Raw genomic sequence first — 18382 nt, 5'->3', positions numbered from 1 at the left:
TTGGCGTGAACAACGAGGATGGCAGGGAATGCGGTTATAATGTTATACTAGAACATTTGCTGTCACGCCGAAGTTTATTTTAAAGATGGTTCCCTTCGTCGGCGCTCCTGAGCGTTTAAAAATCTGGGCACTCATATACAAAAAAAAATCTTATGCTAAAACTGTTTGTAATAGATGCCAGCCAGCGGCGATGTCAGATATACTAGCCGCCGCAGCTGGCCGATGGCAAAATGCACATATGAACGAAAGCTTTTGTGAATTTCATAAAGCTGTTCCGCCACAATTTACAAAAAGTACTTACCTTAGTTGTGAGTCTGAAGAAAGAATACGGCCCAATATTGGCAGCGAACATATCATTTTCGAAGTCAGCGCACCAGTCAGGAAAAGTTCTGACAAACGGAAGGCTTCGAAAATCGGGCCCTTCATTCGTAACTGTGCTTTTTTATCAGCCGGCCACCTTCACTAAAGACGTATTTAGTATTATATTCGCTGAATTTGCTGTTACGAACAATTCTAGCTAAAGAACTTCTCTGCGAACGCGAGCCGTGATAAGCTTGAACAGCCAATCGTGAACGTTGATGCCAGCCATTTGTTTACTGGAAGCGCAGTGCCCGAGTAAATGTGGTATTACCTCCACTCTCGTTCTAACTGACCCTCATAGAGTTCTTATACAGGCGATAAACAAATGCAAACAGCAGGGAGGGAGGAGGACCGACCGTCTTTGTACAGTGCACGAAGCGAGTCGTCGGCGAATGAAATCTCTCTCGAGCGCAAGAAGGTGCGGCCTTGGTCCGGTGTTGGCGGGGCTGCTTCCTGGAAAAGATACACACCCAGCCTCGGCCGCGTCTCTTCTCCATCGAAAAATATGCGAGTTCGTGTTGTATGCATTTGCGAGGAACGCCCAACCGTCAGGTGGGAACAAGAAAAACGAAACGGACACCTCGGTGATAAGCGTCGGCGGCTGGAGAATGCCACTCGCCAGACCGAAACCGAAGCGCCCGCAGCAAGGACGCCTGTTTGAGCACCAACACATCGCCCAGGTGAGTCCATCCTTCGCTTATTGCACGGTGAAGGTGCAATCCGTAACGGCAAGTGAAGAAGTCGACGTAAACTGTGTGAAATGCTGCAAACCTGCGCGACGAAAACCACGTCGGAGTTACTTTCAGGACAAGCGGGGGTTACATAGTTTAATGCACGATTACATGTTGCTTAGTACGAACAGCGAAATTATGATCGTGAGGACGGAACGCAGACACGAAAAGAGAGACAGGCATAAAAACTTCCGTGTGCCGTGAGCTTGCGATGCACGCTAGAGGGCAGCATGTGGCCTGTCATGACCCGGACCGAGGCTCTTGTCTATGCAGATGCGGCGTTAGAGCATAAAAGATTAGGTCTTCCGTTCCGTCAAGATTAAGTGGAGTTCTTGATCAAGACGTGGTGACGTCTAGAATACGCTGCGCTTTCTGTAAACCTAAGAAAGTCGATACCAAAAAGGAATAATAAAGGGAGTTGAGGTCTGAAGACGGTTAGACGCAGTGAGCAGACTCACGAATTTTCAACTAGCGGGTGGGAGCGGTTGCCCCAGGGCGTGGGTAATAGACGGGACTGGTTACCTTTGTCTTGCCTTTGTGTTCTGGGGGTGGCGGGGCTAGTCGAGCTGCTGAAACGTAGCTTTTCTCCGTTATGGTCACTTAAAGGTGAATTTTTTTGTGTACTTGATGCTGTGAAATGAACCAAATCAAAATCGAATTCAGAGAGCCAATGGTCCTGCAGTGATACCATATGGGGCGCCAAGATGGCGCTGAATAAGTATTCTTGATTGTACGCGTTATTATTATAAGACCATGTTGGTTTAACATATTTTGCTGAAATGCAGCATGTGACTGGACAACGGCGTAGATGACTGCCGAGGAGGGAAAGTGCGCCACCGCTGGACACGCTTCATCGCCTCACAGTTCTATGCATACACTCAAGGATTTATGGCGTTTAGTGAGATTCAAACTACCGGCTGTTGCTCGAACAACTTGGACCAAGTTTACGTCAGAATTTTTGAAATGCCATATCACCGTGCATATGCCAGGTACCCGAAGGCATTCTGGCTTGCAAGAGGCAGCGAAACTCTTTGCCATTCTGACCTCTATTAGAATAGTGTGGAGCACCCAGGGCATGCATATGTCTGCCATTCGAAGAAAGGTAACTGGTTATTTTATCTTACAAGATAATTGAGGGAAATGTTTATCCTTGCACACGGCGGGCGTACCATTTCGTGATGATTTAAGAGTTCAGTACATAGGCGCAAAGTGTTGACAATTTTTAGTGCACGTTGAAGTGCAGGTACGAATATCTTTAGAAAGACTGTGTAGCAAAGAAGAAAAAACAAATAATAAAAGCAAGGAAGAGCAAACTGTTTTCTTACTTTCACATTCGGACATATAGATTAAATCTTTGAACACGGCTGCGAAACAGCCTTGGGCAGTCACTTTTCCTTTAATTTTCCCTCTGTGTTCGGTTCACCACCAATGAATCAAGCTTGTGTCATGTAAGCTACTGTAGGGAACTTGGTGGGAAACGACGGCGAAACTCGACTGTGCGTTAAAAGCAGAAAATGCACACAAGGTAACGTACCGGGTCGTCCGCGTGTCACGTTCCTTACTCCCTCCCGCACCCATCACCAACGAACCCGACCAGTCTCAAGTGCTGGGTGCCGCTCGCATTTCCTCAGATGCGAAAATGTTGAATGGGTAAACGAGGTGGCGTCCTCATTTCGTGTTACACAAGTTGAACGTAAGAAAGCGGTCAAGGTGACTAAAATTAAGGCTGTTACTCTCCCAAATGACTTGGTGTGGTAACAGTAGAAATAAGTGTTGCGTTTCTGTCGGTTCTTTTCTTTTTCGGGCCTCCTTTGCAGTCATGACATCGACGAAATCATCATTCTGTGCCCTGCTTGTCCTCCTGGCATCAAGCGGTGTGTTCTGCTCGCCCTTGAAGGATTTCTTTGAGGTACGCTACCAGACAGCTTCACGAACAACCCACATTCGTATCAGGCAAGCTTTCGGCTGATCAATTGGCGTAACTTGACTAGCGGAAACCCAAAAGACGCGACTGGCTGCGTAAATATCTCTCCACGACCACTAGACCTAGTGCGTTTTCATCGGACGGCCACGATCATCGCATCGAATGCGTACGCAAGTGACCCAACGTCCTCTGCTTTAGTAGGTACCGAGGTATTTTTGTACCCCTTCTGTGTGTTAGAATTGAAACGAAATTCTGGCGTTTTACGTGCCATAACCACGATTTCATTATGAGGCACGCCGTAGTGGAGGACGTCGGATTAATTTGGACCATCCTGGGGTTTTTAACACGCACCTAAATAGATGTGAGTACACGAGCACTTCTGCATTCCCCCCTTCTCCCCCACTTCTACCTGTCCTCCCCCCCCCCCCCTTCCTGGGAATGCGCCCGCGCGGCCAGCTTGAGCTTAGCAGCGAAACTCCACATGTCCACTAAGCTACCACGGCGGATGCTCCTCCCGAATGTGTTATTGCATTTCGTCTTTGTGTATTTTTCGATTTTTGTAGATTGCTAGGCCACAAGCGTTGACGTTCGGTCATCTCGGTGAGGCATAATACTTAGGATCGTTTAAACGCCCTGATAACGAAAACAAGTGTGCATATACACTGGCTTGTTCTCGTTGTCAATGCGCTTGAACAATCTTAGGTAATTTTTTGGCCGCACTTCTTTTCAGAGTCAGTGACGTAAGCCCGACGCAAAGCACTTAATCAGAACACGCTCGTCCAGAGTTTACAGAATCAGTTCGCCTATGTCGCTACGAAGTGGCGCAGTATGACCTCAAAAAAATTCAAAGTTCCTTCGATGGTGACAACAGCGATGTGAAGAGCATTGTGTGAGGACTACCAGTGAAATAGATAAGTGGTGCGCAGAAAATTAACAGCTCAGGGCGAGTAACAAGCCTAGAAGAGTTGACTGTTGGGCTAGTTGGTCGTCCATATTTGAAGTAGTGGCTTAGCGCAAAAAAATCACGGACACAAGGAAGACAGACAAGGACAAGCGGCGCTACTCACAACTGTTTAATCGAAGGAAGGATAGTGCATATATATATATATATATATATATATATATATATATATATATATATATATATATATATATATATATATATATATATATATATATATATATATATATCCTGTTGTCACGCATGCGCCTACCAAGCAAAAGAGAAGCCGGTACATGCACATCAAAGGCGGTTGCGCAAGAAGTTAAATTCGGCATCCAGTAATGTGATGGAAGGCTCACTCACACATCTATCTCTATTCTTACACAGTTTAACAGTTGTGAGTAGCGCTTGTCCTTGTCTGTCTTCCTTGTGTCCGTGGTTTTTTTTGCGCCAAGCCACTACTTCAAAGAGTAACAAGCCATTTTGCATAATATGACCTGCTGTTGTATTGCACAAATTTGCCGACAATATCGTGGCCTACTTATAATATTAAAGTGGCTGAAGTATTTTGGAAATAGTCGTTTGTAAAAGAATGTTGGTTTTACTACGAGTTGCGAAAATAAAAAAAAACAATTGTTTCAAATTTATGTTGGACCCTGATTTTCCTGACACTCAGTGCACACACTGAATTTAAAGTTAATTCCTGTTGTAGTTTTTCTACACAACTATGCGTCTAGATTACGACAATTTTTGTTGCGTTCATAATAAGAGACATACCACGCTGATTACCACAAAATATGGCGGCAAAAAAAAAAAAGCATTACTACAGCTCCATTTGGTGGCTATGTCACTAGTTCTTGACGAAGAAATTTTTTTTTCTTACATAAATAAGGCCTCTTGGTTTGCAGTAAACAATCGGGTTAGGTGGTGTTTGTTGGTGTCCCGAATTCCAATATAATCGTTTAAAAAAATTGGGCGCAGCGCGCCGTCTGTCTTTCAACACTGCAAGCTTGAAGGCTCAGGTGTAAAATTAGCGAACACTAGAAAATGCGCTGTGCAATAATGGTAAAAGAATATATATATATATATATATATATATATATATATATATATATATATATATATATTGGTCATGACAGCGCGACGCCTTTTTTGAACGCGCTGCCTTTTGATGTGGCCTCACGGTTGGTCACGTCGAGTTTTTCATTTTTCGCGGGCTTTCTTTCTTCGGAAGAATAAATGGGCAGAAAGTACCTGGCTGAAAACATGTCAGTTTGAAGTTTCTTTCACTTTCCTGCCATTTCTCTATTGACAGCAAGTCATTTAGTGCATGTAATTGAAAAATAGCTATTTGCAATGAACTACTAAATTGAATGGCACCAAAAAGAATTACTGGCGGCTACTCTACTGGACTGCGAACAATATGAATTTGGCTATCTTCGCGTATAATGGCCCATCTCTCTTTAATTTTTTTAGACGTGATGTAGGATGGCTGGGACATCATGCATGGTTTCACAAGGATGCCTAGTTGGAAAACTGTAAGGTTACAAGGGGCAGAACCAATCAGCAGTTAAATTAGCAATCAGTCCAATCAAAAATTGGGTTGTGTTGGAGTGTCATATGTGATGCCACGTCTTGTTTTATGCCGTCGGGTTTTCTTTTTTCCCCCACGTCCTGCTTTAATGTGCGCAGATTGTACGCAAGGATCCACTGACCACGTACCAGTGCTACCGCAACGGCAGCAGCCTGGAGGACCCGTCGGCCGTCAAGCTGAGCGTCTCGTGGAGTGGTCGGGGCCTTTCCGACCCCAACAAGGTCGACTGCATCGTCTCCTTCAGCTTGCCCGGCAGCGAAGGCAAAACGACGTGAGTGCACACCTCTCCTGTCTGACGAGCTTTCAAGGGGCGGGTGCGGTTACATCGCATAAAGAACGCTGTAATAGACTCGCCCGCTGAAGCTGTTTCTCCGAGTCGCGCTGTTCCCGTAATTAAGAAGTAAGGGGCTTCAGTCGGTTGGCAACGATTTCGAATGAAATGAAGCGCATCTTTGTGCGCTATACCACGGCCGGAATGAAACGCGGGACACAAGGAAAACGAAATAGAAGGGGGAATTTACTTTCGACATTCGCTGTTTGGTACGACGCTTAAGTAAATTCATTCACAGTGGCCTATGCCATGCAGGCGTGAGCGCTCTTAGCGACCCGCTACAGTGAACGATCATACATTACAATTTCAAGCAGTTATTAAATAATCAAGCGCAAGAAGTGTTTTTCTTTATCTGTATTTGCCCTTGTTTGCATCTCATTCCAGTGTGATAGTACGTATCTGGACAGGCTTGCAGCGTTATTAGATAAATATGGATGGCTTCGCCAGTAAGAGGAAAGTAACAATTGGGAGCGTAATCTAATGGATGCGCAAGCATGCATCTGTTGTGGTAGAGTTGGTGCACTCATGCGCTCGCCACTGGAACTGTAAAAGGTCAAGAGTAATCAAGGCCTCAGACTAGTAACACCGAAGTATAATTGAGGCCTCAGACTTATTCCTCGCAGGTTTTTTACCTGTGATAAAAGTGCGTCGACATGCAAAAATTACAAAAAGAAGAAAAAGAAAACGCCACCAGTGTCTGAGAGATTAAGCATCAAAATTTCTTTTCTAGATCCTCGATAATACATTTTTTCCATGCTCATCGCCGTTGATGTCTTTTTTTATGTCATATAGATTCATTTGTTTCAACTTTACTCACCATCAGGAAATTATTATCGCAGTCTTCTTCTTTCTTTGATTCGGCTGAATGCGTAATTGCTTGCCATTTTACACTTTCATTGCTGTCTTTCTTCATCGTCGAGCGACTTACCCCCTATATTGCATAATGTTCCTCCATTCAACCAGCTGAACAACCGACCACTTTCTGAAGAAGGAATTCTACACTATCGACAAGAGCTAACGTCACAGAAGAAGCCCGTGCAAACACTACTGCGCTTCTTGCGATCTACCGGCTTTTGTGAACGTCTCTAACTTGAGCGCCCTTCGTGTGTGTGTCTCTGTGTGTGCACTTTATTTTAACCCTTTCTTTTCTGTCCTCTTTCTAGCCCCTGTCTCCCAACTCCAGTGTAGGGTACCAAACTGGAGACTAATATTAGGTTAACCTCCCTGCATTTCCTTTTCATCTCTCTCTCCGTTCGACGCTCTTCCTCGACACAATAAATGGATGGATGTATAAGTGAGCATCCCCTTTGAAACGGCATGGTGGCAGAAACCAGCAAGCTCATAATTTTTACTTTTATTTGGTGCCTATTGTCGGTCCTCAAGGCCCATAGTTTCGTGCTAACAGACCATCGAACCCGATATAACATTATTACCATTTAAGAACATAGGCTTTTTCATTATGCCTGTGTATTACTTGGTCGGACGCCACGAATACTCCAACCGTATTTCCCTATTCTCCTCCCATCACAAATTCGTTTTAACTTTCCTCTCTTATTCTTAAAGCCCAAGGACTCCGGCAAGGCAACTTCATCCGCATGTACATCTGGATGGATACTGAAACATCGTAACAAAATATATTTCCTAGGGTTTCCGTGCTATCTTCACACGCCAGATCCGTATAGTCGCCATCGGTAAATTTTACAACGAAGCTGTTAGCCTCGCGGTGGTCCGCATTTTAAGTGTCCATTTATGAACAAAAATTCTCATCATCAGCAATGGCTCATAACCCTCTAAGCAAGAAAACGTGCAGTGGTACATACCCCTAGTAATGGAGAGCCTATAAGCACACAGCAAAGTGAAGCGAACAGTGTATACATTCATTAGGGTCACGCATACAACGTGCAGAACAGCGTAAGTTTCAATAAAGAACAAGCTCAAAACAAGCACCGGAGCCATCAATACCCCCCTCAGCCGCTGTAGTGGTGGTTTTGCAACAGCTTCGCTGGACGCAGGGCTTGGATGGCGAGTCAGTTTTTTTTCTCTCCAATAACAACTTTCTCTCAAATGCCTTTAGCTGGTTTCTAACAGAAGTGAACTGCCCTTTGAATTATCTTAACACATTTCCAATTTGATTCGTTTGTCTTTGGCATATATTAATCACTCGTTTTCTGCCAGTTGCACCTATCCCGTATGCGGTTTCTGCATCTCCAACTTTACGTTTAACATTTATTCCTTGTCACTCTTCATGCCGTTAACGCAACATTTACTAGCAAGTTTCTTGTTTTTTTTTTCTATGCTGTGAGTCGACGTTTTTACTATATAGGTATGCACAGCAAAGTGGATGGCAGACAATGGGCGGATGGCAGTAGGTGTCTTGAGTCACGTTTCGTCACAACGCTTCGCTTTGTAGAAAATTTTGCAACGAGTGACCAATTTCACGAAGCTTTTTGTTTGTAAGAACTGCCGGTTCTTGGCCGGTCGCCATTCGTAATTATATGCTCGCTATTGGGATTGGTCGGCTCTCGTTCTTACGAATCGTTCTATGGCGCAAGAACTGCTTTGCGAATACCAGCCCAGTTGGCTCCCGGCGTCGCTGCATTGGTGTAAAACTGTGTTTGTTCAAGCAACTACTCGACGTAGGAGCAAGACTGCAGCTCAGCAGCTTCTCAAGTCGAGAGTCGACGCGGTGGAGTCGATTAAAATATTCAATGCGCAGTCTGTTTGTGAATACGGCGGCTAGCAAAGTGACGGCTTTGTCGGCTGATCGTCTGTCTTGAAATGGAAAAGTCATGGGTTCGACTCTCGACATGGATGACTGCAGCATTCCCTTACATTTGCGTTCTCAAAACGCGGGCCGTATATACAAAAAAAAGTTATCATGCTAGAACAGTTGATAATCGCATGTGCCAGCAAATTGTGATGTTCAACTTATTAGCGAAGGCGGTATGCCAACGAAAAAAAAAGGAATAGAAAAGAAAAAGCACTACGAACGAAAACATTTGTTGAATTAGGCGCCGTGTTTAAAAGAAACGTATGATGGAAGTTAAAAACCTAGTGGCACGATGCAAAAGTAGCCACTAAGGCATCGGTTATGAGGTCGCCTATCCGGACAACTATAGGGGCGGCAATCCTCTAACAATATCTCTCCCCACGTGCGTTATACTCGTTCCTATTATTTGAGCGCCTTTTTAGCGCGCCTGCAGGCAGCTCGCTAATTGGCTTCGGTGTGCCTCGACTCTTCATGGGGGACGGCGTTTTGCCTACGGTCTCTTTTTGCATTCCAACGTCATGAGCACGAGCGACGCGGGTGGCTGCACAAGCGAAGTAATTAAACTCGGGATATTACGAACAATGTTTTGAGGCACGTTGCTTGTTGCAAAAGCTTCGTCATGTGCCATGGGTTGGCTGTAGAATATTCATTTTGAAGAATTTACAAGCTTGGGAATGTGCCGTTACATCGGCAATTGAAAATTGTCGAACGTATTGTCTTTTTTAAACTACGTCAGCGTAAAAAACATGGAATGAAAACAATACCGCAATCGAACATTTTATCTCGTTTTTACTGCGAAGCGGACAAAGAGAACCGCGTTGCGAAAACCTCATCAACCATTTTTTTTAAGGGTGAGGTATTTCGCGTTAAAAGCTGTACACCATTTATTTCTATTTCCGCAGGTTTCACGCATCTGCGGAGTACGCGCCACAGAAGGACTACGCCATACTAGCCGCAGGTGGTAAGTCGGTACTGCGCGCGCACGCTGTAGCTCTGCGAATGTTTCTGGGAATTTTTCGCTGTATTTATAATCCTGGCGATGCTGCTTCCAGCGCTAGCATAGAAGCGCGCTTTTCAACAACGTTCTTTTCTTGGCAAAGCCTAAGGCAATTACGTCCTCAATCCGTCATTATGTTTACGGCTACCGCCCAATATCTCACGATGCAAAGCGATAACGGTCCGTAAACTATTACTCAGAATCGCCTTCACTAAGTCATATTGCCATTTCATCGGAACGGCTGACTCAGTGCTTGCGCCATGTGAATATCTGAGGCGGCTATCAAACCGCTTCTCAGCCAATGTTTCCCCTTGGGCACACAACGTATTATTTCGAATCGACTGGATGATAAAACGTTTATAGAAGGTGAAGTCTTAAGGAGCGTTGAGTCAGTGTTGCAATGGTACAGCAGGTCGCCTGAGCACTATACACATTGCACTGATGTGTGTGACCTTAGTGATAAACTAAATGCCCCGACAAAAAAAGAAAAAAAAAAAACAGAAAAAAGAGGAAAAAGAAGAAAAAGAAACATGGTGCAGGATATAAGACCTGCGGAATTGTTGGACCGGCTGCACTTCGTTGGTGCACCGAACAGCGTATGTCGTATGTTTGCACCTTGAACCTCGTTTTTAACGCGTTTATATATATATATATATATATATATATATATATATACATATATATATATATATATATATATATATATATATATATATATATATATATATATATATAAATATATGCGTGTGTATGTGTGTGTGTGTGTTTCGAGAGGTGGTGCAAGCGGTTTAAATCGGGGATCCGGGTGCTCGAAGAGGTGCGATGTAATGCTAACACAGTTTTCTCGCATTTACTTCTAAATCGTGATAATTGTTTTTATTTTTGCTTTCTTTTAACAACTTGACTAACGTTCGCTTGATTACCTAGTAAATTGACAGTGTGCATTACTAAGCTTTTGTTTTTGTTGTCACTTACAGGAAAGAATGTGAATCTTTACCTTCTCGAGGCGCCGCACAACGGAAAAGCCTATTTCTTCAAGCATGGTAAGCGGCTTGAAGCGCGGATAATGTTCCAGTTATTTTATAAGTTACCAGTGGAAACTTGCCCCCTTTGTCTGAACGGGCTGGTTTAACTTTGCTTTTAATTTATACACTCATAAATACAACTCACTTGTTCGTGAATAGAAATGGCAACCAGCTGACGTTTCGAGGGGATCATAGGCTAATACGTTACGAATTGAGCTTATCCTCTTCCATTAAGCCAGTGCCTTCGATGAAACTTGAGATGATAACTGAATCATAACTCTATCCCTTCTACTGCAGATCGAAACAGAGCCAGAGCAGCAGTAAATGACCGGGTTTGAATACGTGATCTAACCATGTACCTATATTGCCGAAAGCTGTGTCTTCAGTTTACAGTGGTGACAAATGCACAGTGAAGCTTCCGAAGTTCTACAGCGTAGCTGTATGCTCACCTCCCCCCCTCCCCCCCCCCCCCAATGCATTTGTCACGTCCGTGGGCAAAAACTCGACCAATCACAGCGGAAGACGAGTGCGGCGTGCGCCGCTGGGTTTCTTGCAACACCCCCAGATGGCGCTTGCCTCCACGCATCCGCGGATGCGAGCGGGATATTCTGGAAGGCGAAGGTATAGACAACGCCTCTATACAGGCTTTGAGGTAGATTAACCGAGAAAACATCGTTTTTGCGGAATTGGAAGGGATCAGGAGGGAGAAGAAAGGCGATATCACAGAGGGACTGAGACATGGATGACCCCTTTCCACTCTGTTTATTATTTACATGGTTAGGATGGAAAGGGCGCTCGAGGGAAGGAATATCGGGTTTAATGTCTTATACAAACAGGCGGGCACCATAATAGGGCAGCAGCTTCCGGGTTTGTTTTATGCGGACGACACTGTGTTGCTTGCTAACAAGCAATGCGATATGCAACGTCTGGCTGATATCTGTGGAAAAGAAAGTGAGAATCTAGGATTATAATTTAGCGTTAAAAATCAAGTTTAGTGGTATTCAATGAAAACAGTGCTTTGTGGAGAACTGCCATTGATTTCGCATTTTCGTGAGTGTGTTTCTCAGACGCCAAGAGTACGCAGTCACTGGCTGCAAAGGCTCGCTTGGCTCGAAGCACACAGGACGACAGCAAAATGGAATCATGATGCTACCAACAACTGAAGGTTTATTGCACGTGCCTGAAATATATGCAAGGAAATATTTATTGACTGAAGTATACTTTATCGCACTTGAAAACAGCACAACCCAGAGAAAGTACGTGCGGACGAAGAAATCGGATATCTTTCTTTTTTTGACAATGAGGCAGACGAACAGCTAACGCAATCATATACTCTGCTGTTAATCCCTTCGCATTGTAGTATAATCTCGTTTATCAGCTGGTGGTTTGCGAGTGCTTGCGTGCCACAGGACAAATGAGTGTGCAGGGTGCTACATAGTCTGCACGCGAAGGCACAACTTAGCGCCGAAACCCCTCGAAGCCGCTGATTAGCGAACACTATGTTGCGCCCATCCACCTGACTTTAGAAATGACATATGTATTTTCTATTAAATGCATGCCATCCCAGTGCCTGCGCCGTTTAGAGAACATAGCACGCCGAGAATAAGCTTACGCTTTTGGTTATTTTCAAACTTTGCTTACCTAGTCGCTATCTTCCTTGTCCGCTTGCAGTTGACACCTCGACCGGAGACGAAAGCTTCAAGATCTACGACACCAGCGCGACGTGCGAGAACGCACATGCCTTGCGGAAAATCGTCTGCACCGATCCGTGCAGTCTGCAAAATACTGCGCAATAAAGCATTTTTATGCATTGACGGTATACGGTCGGGGCATATGGCATGTCCTACGTCAAGGCCGACTTCATCCTTATAAATATGTTCGCCCACGCCTGATCATTTCTGGTCTACGTCTCCTTGTGAACGCTTTGTCCTGTTTAAAGGTAATATAGGATGTTGGTACCTCGTAAGAGCTGGCAGATGTCTGATCCTTGCTTTCTGAATGTAAGGTAGTTGGTAAAACTAACGTATGTTGGCGTAATTCGGCTGCACATTTTTTGTTCATTGTAGCTTCGCTCAATAACTTCGGTAGTTCGATTATTTTTACTCCTTTATAAGAGGTAATGACTCGGGGATGGGAAGTAGTATGAAAACATTTTGTAGTAGAGGATAACTCCACTTGTTTATTCTTTATGAGCTTCAAGCTTTTATTATCCCGCCTAAAGCCAATAAAGCGCACACACACAAAAAAAATGTCTTTCGCTCATAGCGTGTTTCGTGACGACTTTACGTTGACTGAGAGATTTTAGTGACGTAATGCTCCCGTGATAGCATAGTTAAAAAACAACTTAAGTGTGAGTGACTGAGTAAGAAAGTGCTAGCGAGCGAGCGAGCCAGAGATGGCGAGAGTCGTTTGCTTATAGACCGGTTCAGGATTGAACGGTGAAGCCGGCATTTTGCCACCAAAAACTTATGTGCTGTGCAATCACATATAATAAAACCCACTTTTCGTAACAAAGAAAAGTAATATTCACGACCTCGCTTTCAAGAGAAACTTGGGGAAGGAACACGACACCTTTTTACTCATAGCTGTTGGTTAGCGGAAAAAAACTGGCACAACCGAAAGTTCTATGCCAAAATTTTTGCTATCGAATGCTTCGCTGAAGGGCACCCTCCACAGTACGTTATTGGGGCGATAGTTTGGCCACATTCATAGCAGATTGGCCAATGCCTTGTTCTAAGGGACTGTATTGACACAGAGCAGTTGAGCGCCAGCTTGTTATGTATTTACAAGCGAGTCAAGGCTGAGGTTCTGCGAAGCATGAAAGTAATGTTTGAGACGGGGCTAGTTGATAATTCACGATGTGCACAGTGCGTGAGGAGACAAAGGACTCGGCGCTTGTCTCCATCGTGCTTTCTTTTTCGTCCATTGTTTGCAGTCGCGCTATGCACATCATGAAAGTGTAGTGTCTCAATTGGAACGTAAAAGCATTCGTAAGTTTCACCACTCAGTTTCCACTTTCTTCCAGCAGCGTTTCTGAAAAGCAAGCACAAATGTTTCCCGAGCCAGATTTTCGATGCATAGACACGAGACCTAGCTTAACTATGTACAAAGCCGTCTATGGCAAAAAAAAAAAAGTGGATTTTCGCCCATGGTGTGGCCGACCATATTTGCACTTGCTCATATACTTTTGCGATAATGTATAGGTGAATTCACTAGTTTGATTCCGACTCATCGGTTATGTAAGAGAGAGAGAGAGAAGAAACTTTATTAATGAATGGCCGGCAGTTTCGTTGTGGTGGCCTCAGGTGGCGGCTCGAAGTCCTTGGACTCAGGCGGCATCTTTGGCTTGCCGGACGGCCCAGATCTGGTCTGCCAACTCTGAACTTTTGAGAGCCGCCTCCCAGCGGCGGCGACGCCCATGGAGAAGGTCCCCGGCGGCCCCCGCAGCTGGGGCGGCGTCGGGGAGAAGCGAGCTCGAGGCTTCCTGTAGTGCGGTAACGGCCGCTATTACGGACGCGTCGCGAACGGATGTGGTCCCATTACCGTGGTTGCCGGCACATTCCCAGAGCATGTAACGTTTTTTTTTTGTGCGCAATACTTGTGAACTCAGGTGTTTGGATTGAGGATGACGGAAATCGGTGTGCGATGCATGTTGGAAAAGAAGCATAATCGGGCAAAAGGTTGCAATTTTCGGCCTATGTTACTGTCAAACGTGTCAAGGCCAGGATAGATTCATTTATTAACAAATTCGGTACGTCTTTGTTCTATGAAACGTTGTAAGCGATGTGCCTGTAAACGGGTTAAAAATTTAGCGACGTAGACATACGCCTATTTCTACTTAAAAGAAATATTTTTGCGGAGCGTTCTTGCAGTTTGTGTAAATAAGTAATACGCAAGAAATACGTGCAAACATTTTTCGGGCGTACAGGTGGCACGCCAGGAACTCGAGTGTTAAAATTGTGCAGACAATGTGAAATATTGGTCGCGTTTCCTTCTATGCCGTACTTGATTGTGCATTTATTGACCACGACTCACGCCGGATTACAAACCGACAAACAATACTGCATTTAATGAAAGTACTTCTTGACAAGACGGCTTCAGTTTTCAAAGCATCGATCCTAGTTTAATCTACAGCTAGTCGGTGTCACAATGGGATTAGAGAGGCGTAATGAGCTGTGCGAAATTGACTGCTATTAGGCTCGGAGGGAAGCAGTCTACTTTCACTAGGGTGCTAGGGAAGTGAACTTTGAGCATTCTTAACTATATAATTGGTAAAAAAGAACAATAACGCTGATTTGCGTTGGTCGGCACCCTCTCCCATGGTTGTCACCTCGTAGCACTCAGAAGTAATAAACACCAATCACGAAGACAGCAGAAGCTGGAGACGGCCAGTGATGCTATGATCACCACTTCTTTTGGACGACGCCCATGCCAATGGGTGCAGACCATAGCCAATTTCACATTCTTTTTCTTCACAAACAGGGCTAGTAACACTATCAACTAAGTGCTGTATCGAATGATTAGAACTATAACAATGCAGTCATGCTGCGAAATAAGCAAATGTAAAATCTTGTTTTGGAATGTTTTAAGAATGTTCGAGACGCTTGTGGTGTCTGCGTTCCGTGTTCGTTTGTTCGCACTCCTTTGTAATGATTGTTTAAATTACACAGCAGGTCCTCATACGCATGTGTTTAGCACAAATACAGAATGTTGCGTACTGCGTTTGTCGAGCCGACTGTCAGCAGTTATATAAAAAAAACATATGACAGCAGCACAATATCCACATATCTGCATCAACAAAGCATGATGCACCAAAACAATGATCCTTTGTGCCCATTATTAACAGTTGACAACAAGTTGGCTGCTGGTAGCCGCAACTGATCGAGGGACCTGTCGCCGAGATCCAGGTCACACTGGACGACCAACGAATGCTTGACAAATGTATTTTAAGCGTAGCCGTAGGGCAACGCGCCGTCCTACCAAGCAACATGTTTAACAACACGATCGCCGTTGTCCCACGTATCGAGATGTGGCGTTCCTCTACCATTGCTATCATAGTTATTTATGTAGTTATATTTTTCAGAAGAAAATGTGAGAGTCTATGCAGGAAAATCGCAAATGCACCATTTACGTAGCGCGCAACCATGAAATAGGAATATGCACGCCGGCTGCTGCGCAATTCAGCAGGTATTTGCCATCATCAGCGTGAAGATCATCACAAAACAGGCGTCGCAAACTGTAAACCAAAAATATATGTGCAATTGGGTCGTTATGAAGGAAGCCCCCTACTGCCACCCCGCTTTCAGTCATCACAAGAAAAGCAACATATAGAAAAAAAGAAGAAATGAACATAAAAGCAAAGAAAAAGCAATAAACAAAATAAATAAATAAATAAAGAACCCACTGACGCATCATAGCGTGCACTGGAAGGTGTGCAAGGTGTGCATGCCACTGGAACCCATTGAGAGTCCCGAGTTAGGTTTGTCGGCTTTTGAGCGTTACAGGGGAACCGCACAAAAATCTGACGAAGACGGAAAGAGGCACAAAAACACACACAGCGCTGCGTGTGCCTTCGTTGGGCCCCCCTTTGTCTTCGTCAGACTGCTGCGCCGTTGCCGCGTAGTGAGAGCACATAGACGCACGTGTTGGCAACGTTGTTGCTTGTTTTCGTTACAGCGAATACCACGCTGGGAACCATTGCTGCAGTAGTTGTAGTAGCAGCCGTTGATTTTGCCAATACTCTTGTACAGGATAGCAGGATGTCTAGTAGCACAAATTCTGAAAAAAAAAAACGCATTTGGCTGCTTGGTATTATGGTGACCGGCTGTTTAACAAGTCACCCTGAGCACAACGCAAGACTAGCCGCAAGATCCATAGGCTCTGTTCTAATACTCTCTGTAGAGGCATAGTAGAGGGCTAAGCAGACAGCAATAATCTTAAGCCTAGTTACAATTCTCACAAATACGCCAAAGAAGACAGCTTTGCGCGCAGACAGAACCAAAGTAAAAAAAAATCAAGTGCACTTAGGTATCCCTACGTGGATGAATGCATTGCGACGTCTCTTGGATGACGCCTCGGCCTCGTTCGCGTACTTGCGTGGACGCCCAAAGGAGCCGGGCGCAGCTAATGACTGAGAAAACTCGAAGGTTCACTCATGAGAACGCACGACAGAACCGAGTGGCAGCGCCGCGACGCGCGACGCTTATATAGACAGGCCACACAGTTGCCGCTTCCCGGCAACTTCAGCTTATGCAACCGTAATCGTTACCGGGAAATGCTTGCGGCGAACGTAATGCGCCAAGCGAACTTTGCGGTTCTTTTTTCTAAATGCGTAAGAATTTACATACTTACTCAACAAGAAAAGCCATCCGTCTGTCCGTCTGTCCTTCCGTCTCGTAAGACGATCGCTTTCAAGATAGTTCCCACAGCAGCGAGCGAATTCACCTTCGTTCTGCCTATCGCTCCAACGCGAGCTATGCGGCGAGAACACAGAGCACCCGAAGCTGTCAGCACTCACCGCACTGATCATACATTGCAGATCGCTTTCGAGACTGGAGCCCGCGCGCCTCTCTTCAACGCGAACTCAGTGGCGAGCACAGAGAAGACACGAGGCTGTCAGCAGCCGGCGCTCTCTGTCGCCTTCGCAGATCACTTTCAAAATACGGACCTCGTGGTCGCGCCAGATGCAGCCACCACCGGAGTGCGTTCGCTCACGCCTCACAATGGTTCGACGGAGACGGATAAGGCGCTAGAGGGCGATAACGGCTTATAGTGATCTGAAAGTCATCAGCGCACCTGACGCCATCACCTGCTGTACTTTGCTTGTGACACGAACTGCTGCCGACGGCAGCAGTTCGTGTCGCCGCATTGCTGTCGCTTGTACTGGTCGGATCAAGTTTCATAACATTGATAATGACACCAGGCTGCGTGGAGATGAGCAAGTGGCCCAATGTTTACACAGACTTAACTTCCGGAGGAGTATCTGCTTAATTTTTTTCTTTCTCCCGCTGCTGCTGGATGGATGGATGATAGAGCGTCCCCTTTGGAACTGAGTGGTGGGTTGCGCCACCAAACTCTTGTTATCTTATTGCCTAATGTTCTGCCTATGTTTAAAAAGGAAGAAAAAAAAAGACCCACGATGACAAACAAGATGGCGGCCAAGCAGGACGCTTGGAAACTACACGGGAAGGTAGCCTGCGCACACGAAAACGCAAACATGCTTTCCTATGCGCTTAATGTAAGCCAAGGCGTTTGCAGACGGTTCGCAGACGCAAGTTTCGCAGACGCAAATAGTTTAAATACAGAAATAATGTGTGCGTTGTTACACTTTTTCTCGTCGTCGCGAGGTGGCATCACGTCGCAGAAGCGTCTTCCATACGCATTCTAAACGGTTCGAAATGTGTTTCGTTACTTGGGTTCAAAGCTGACTTAGCTGTCTACGTAACCTGTCTCCGATGCTGGCCAGAATTGGAATACCCCCTTTAATTACACTGCTGTGTTAACGACCAGCATTATTGCACCAATATATCATAATATGCCATCCCTATTTCGTTTCCTTTCCGCAGCCCACAATAGCAGGTTAGAGCGCACAAACTCAGACCGATCTCTCTGACTTTTTAAAGCGAATATATTTTGAATTGGGTTGTCTCTCCTAGTCGCGCTCGTGCCACCAGTGAGCGCAAACGAAGACGCTCGAATTTTTGCTGC

The 18382-nt window shown here is 45.1% G+C and overlaps 1 protein-coding gene across 1 annotated transcript; it reads left to right on the top strand.

The window, feature by feature from the left end:
• The first annotated feature begins 822 nt into the window (after positions 1 to 822).
• LOC142582839 (uncharacterized) lies at positions 823 to 12514 on the top strand. The gene is made up of 6 exons (XM_075692911.1): positions 823 to 1040; positions 2909 to 3000; positions 5651 to 5823; positions 9556 to 9614; positions 10628 to 10693; positions 12347 to 12514. Exons 2-6 carry the CDS (start codon positions 2911 to 2913, stop codon positions 12469 to 12471), a joined length of 513 nt encoding a protein of 170 aa, XP_075549026.1. The 5' UTR covers positions 823 to 1040; positions 2909 to 2910; the 3' UTR covers positions 12472 to 12514.
• The last annotated feature ends 5868 nt before the right edge of the window (positions 12515 to 18382 follow it).

Source organism: Dermacentor variabilis, chromosome 5, assembly GCF_050947875.1.
Source record: "Dermacentor variabilis isolate Ectoservices chromosome 5, ASM5094787v1, whole genome shotgun sequence".
NCBI lineage: Eukaryota > Metazoa > Arthropoda > Arachnida > Ixodida > Ixodidae > Dermacentor > Dermacentor variabilis.
This window is presented reverse-complemented; position numbering and strand designations above follow the sequence as displayed.

Excerpts from the sequence above, each read along its gene's own strand:
- LOC142582839 (XM_075692911.1), top strand. The coding sequence starts at position 2,911 with ATGACATCGACGAAATCATCATTCTGTGCCCTGCTTGTCCTCCTGGCA. Across the intron at positions 5,824-9,555 it reads GGCAGCGAAGGCAAAACGAC|GTTTCACGCATCTGCGGAGT; the intron begins GTGAGTGCACAC and ends CTATTTCCGCAG. Across the intron at positions 10,694-12,346 it reads AGCCTATTTCTTCAAGCATG|TTGACACCTCGACCGGAGAC; the intron begins GTAAGCGGCTTG and ends GTCCGCTTGCAG.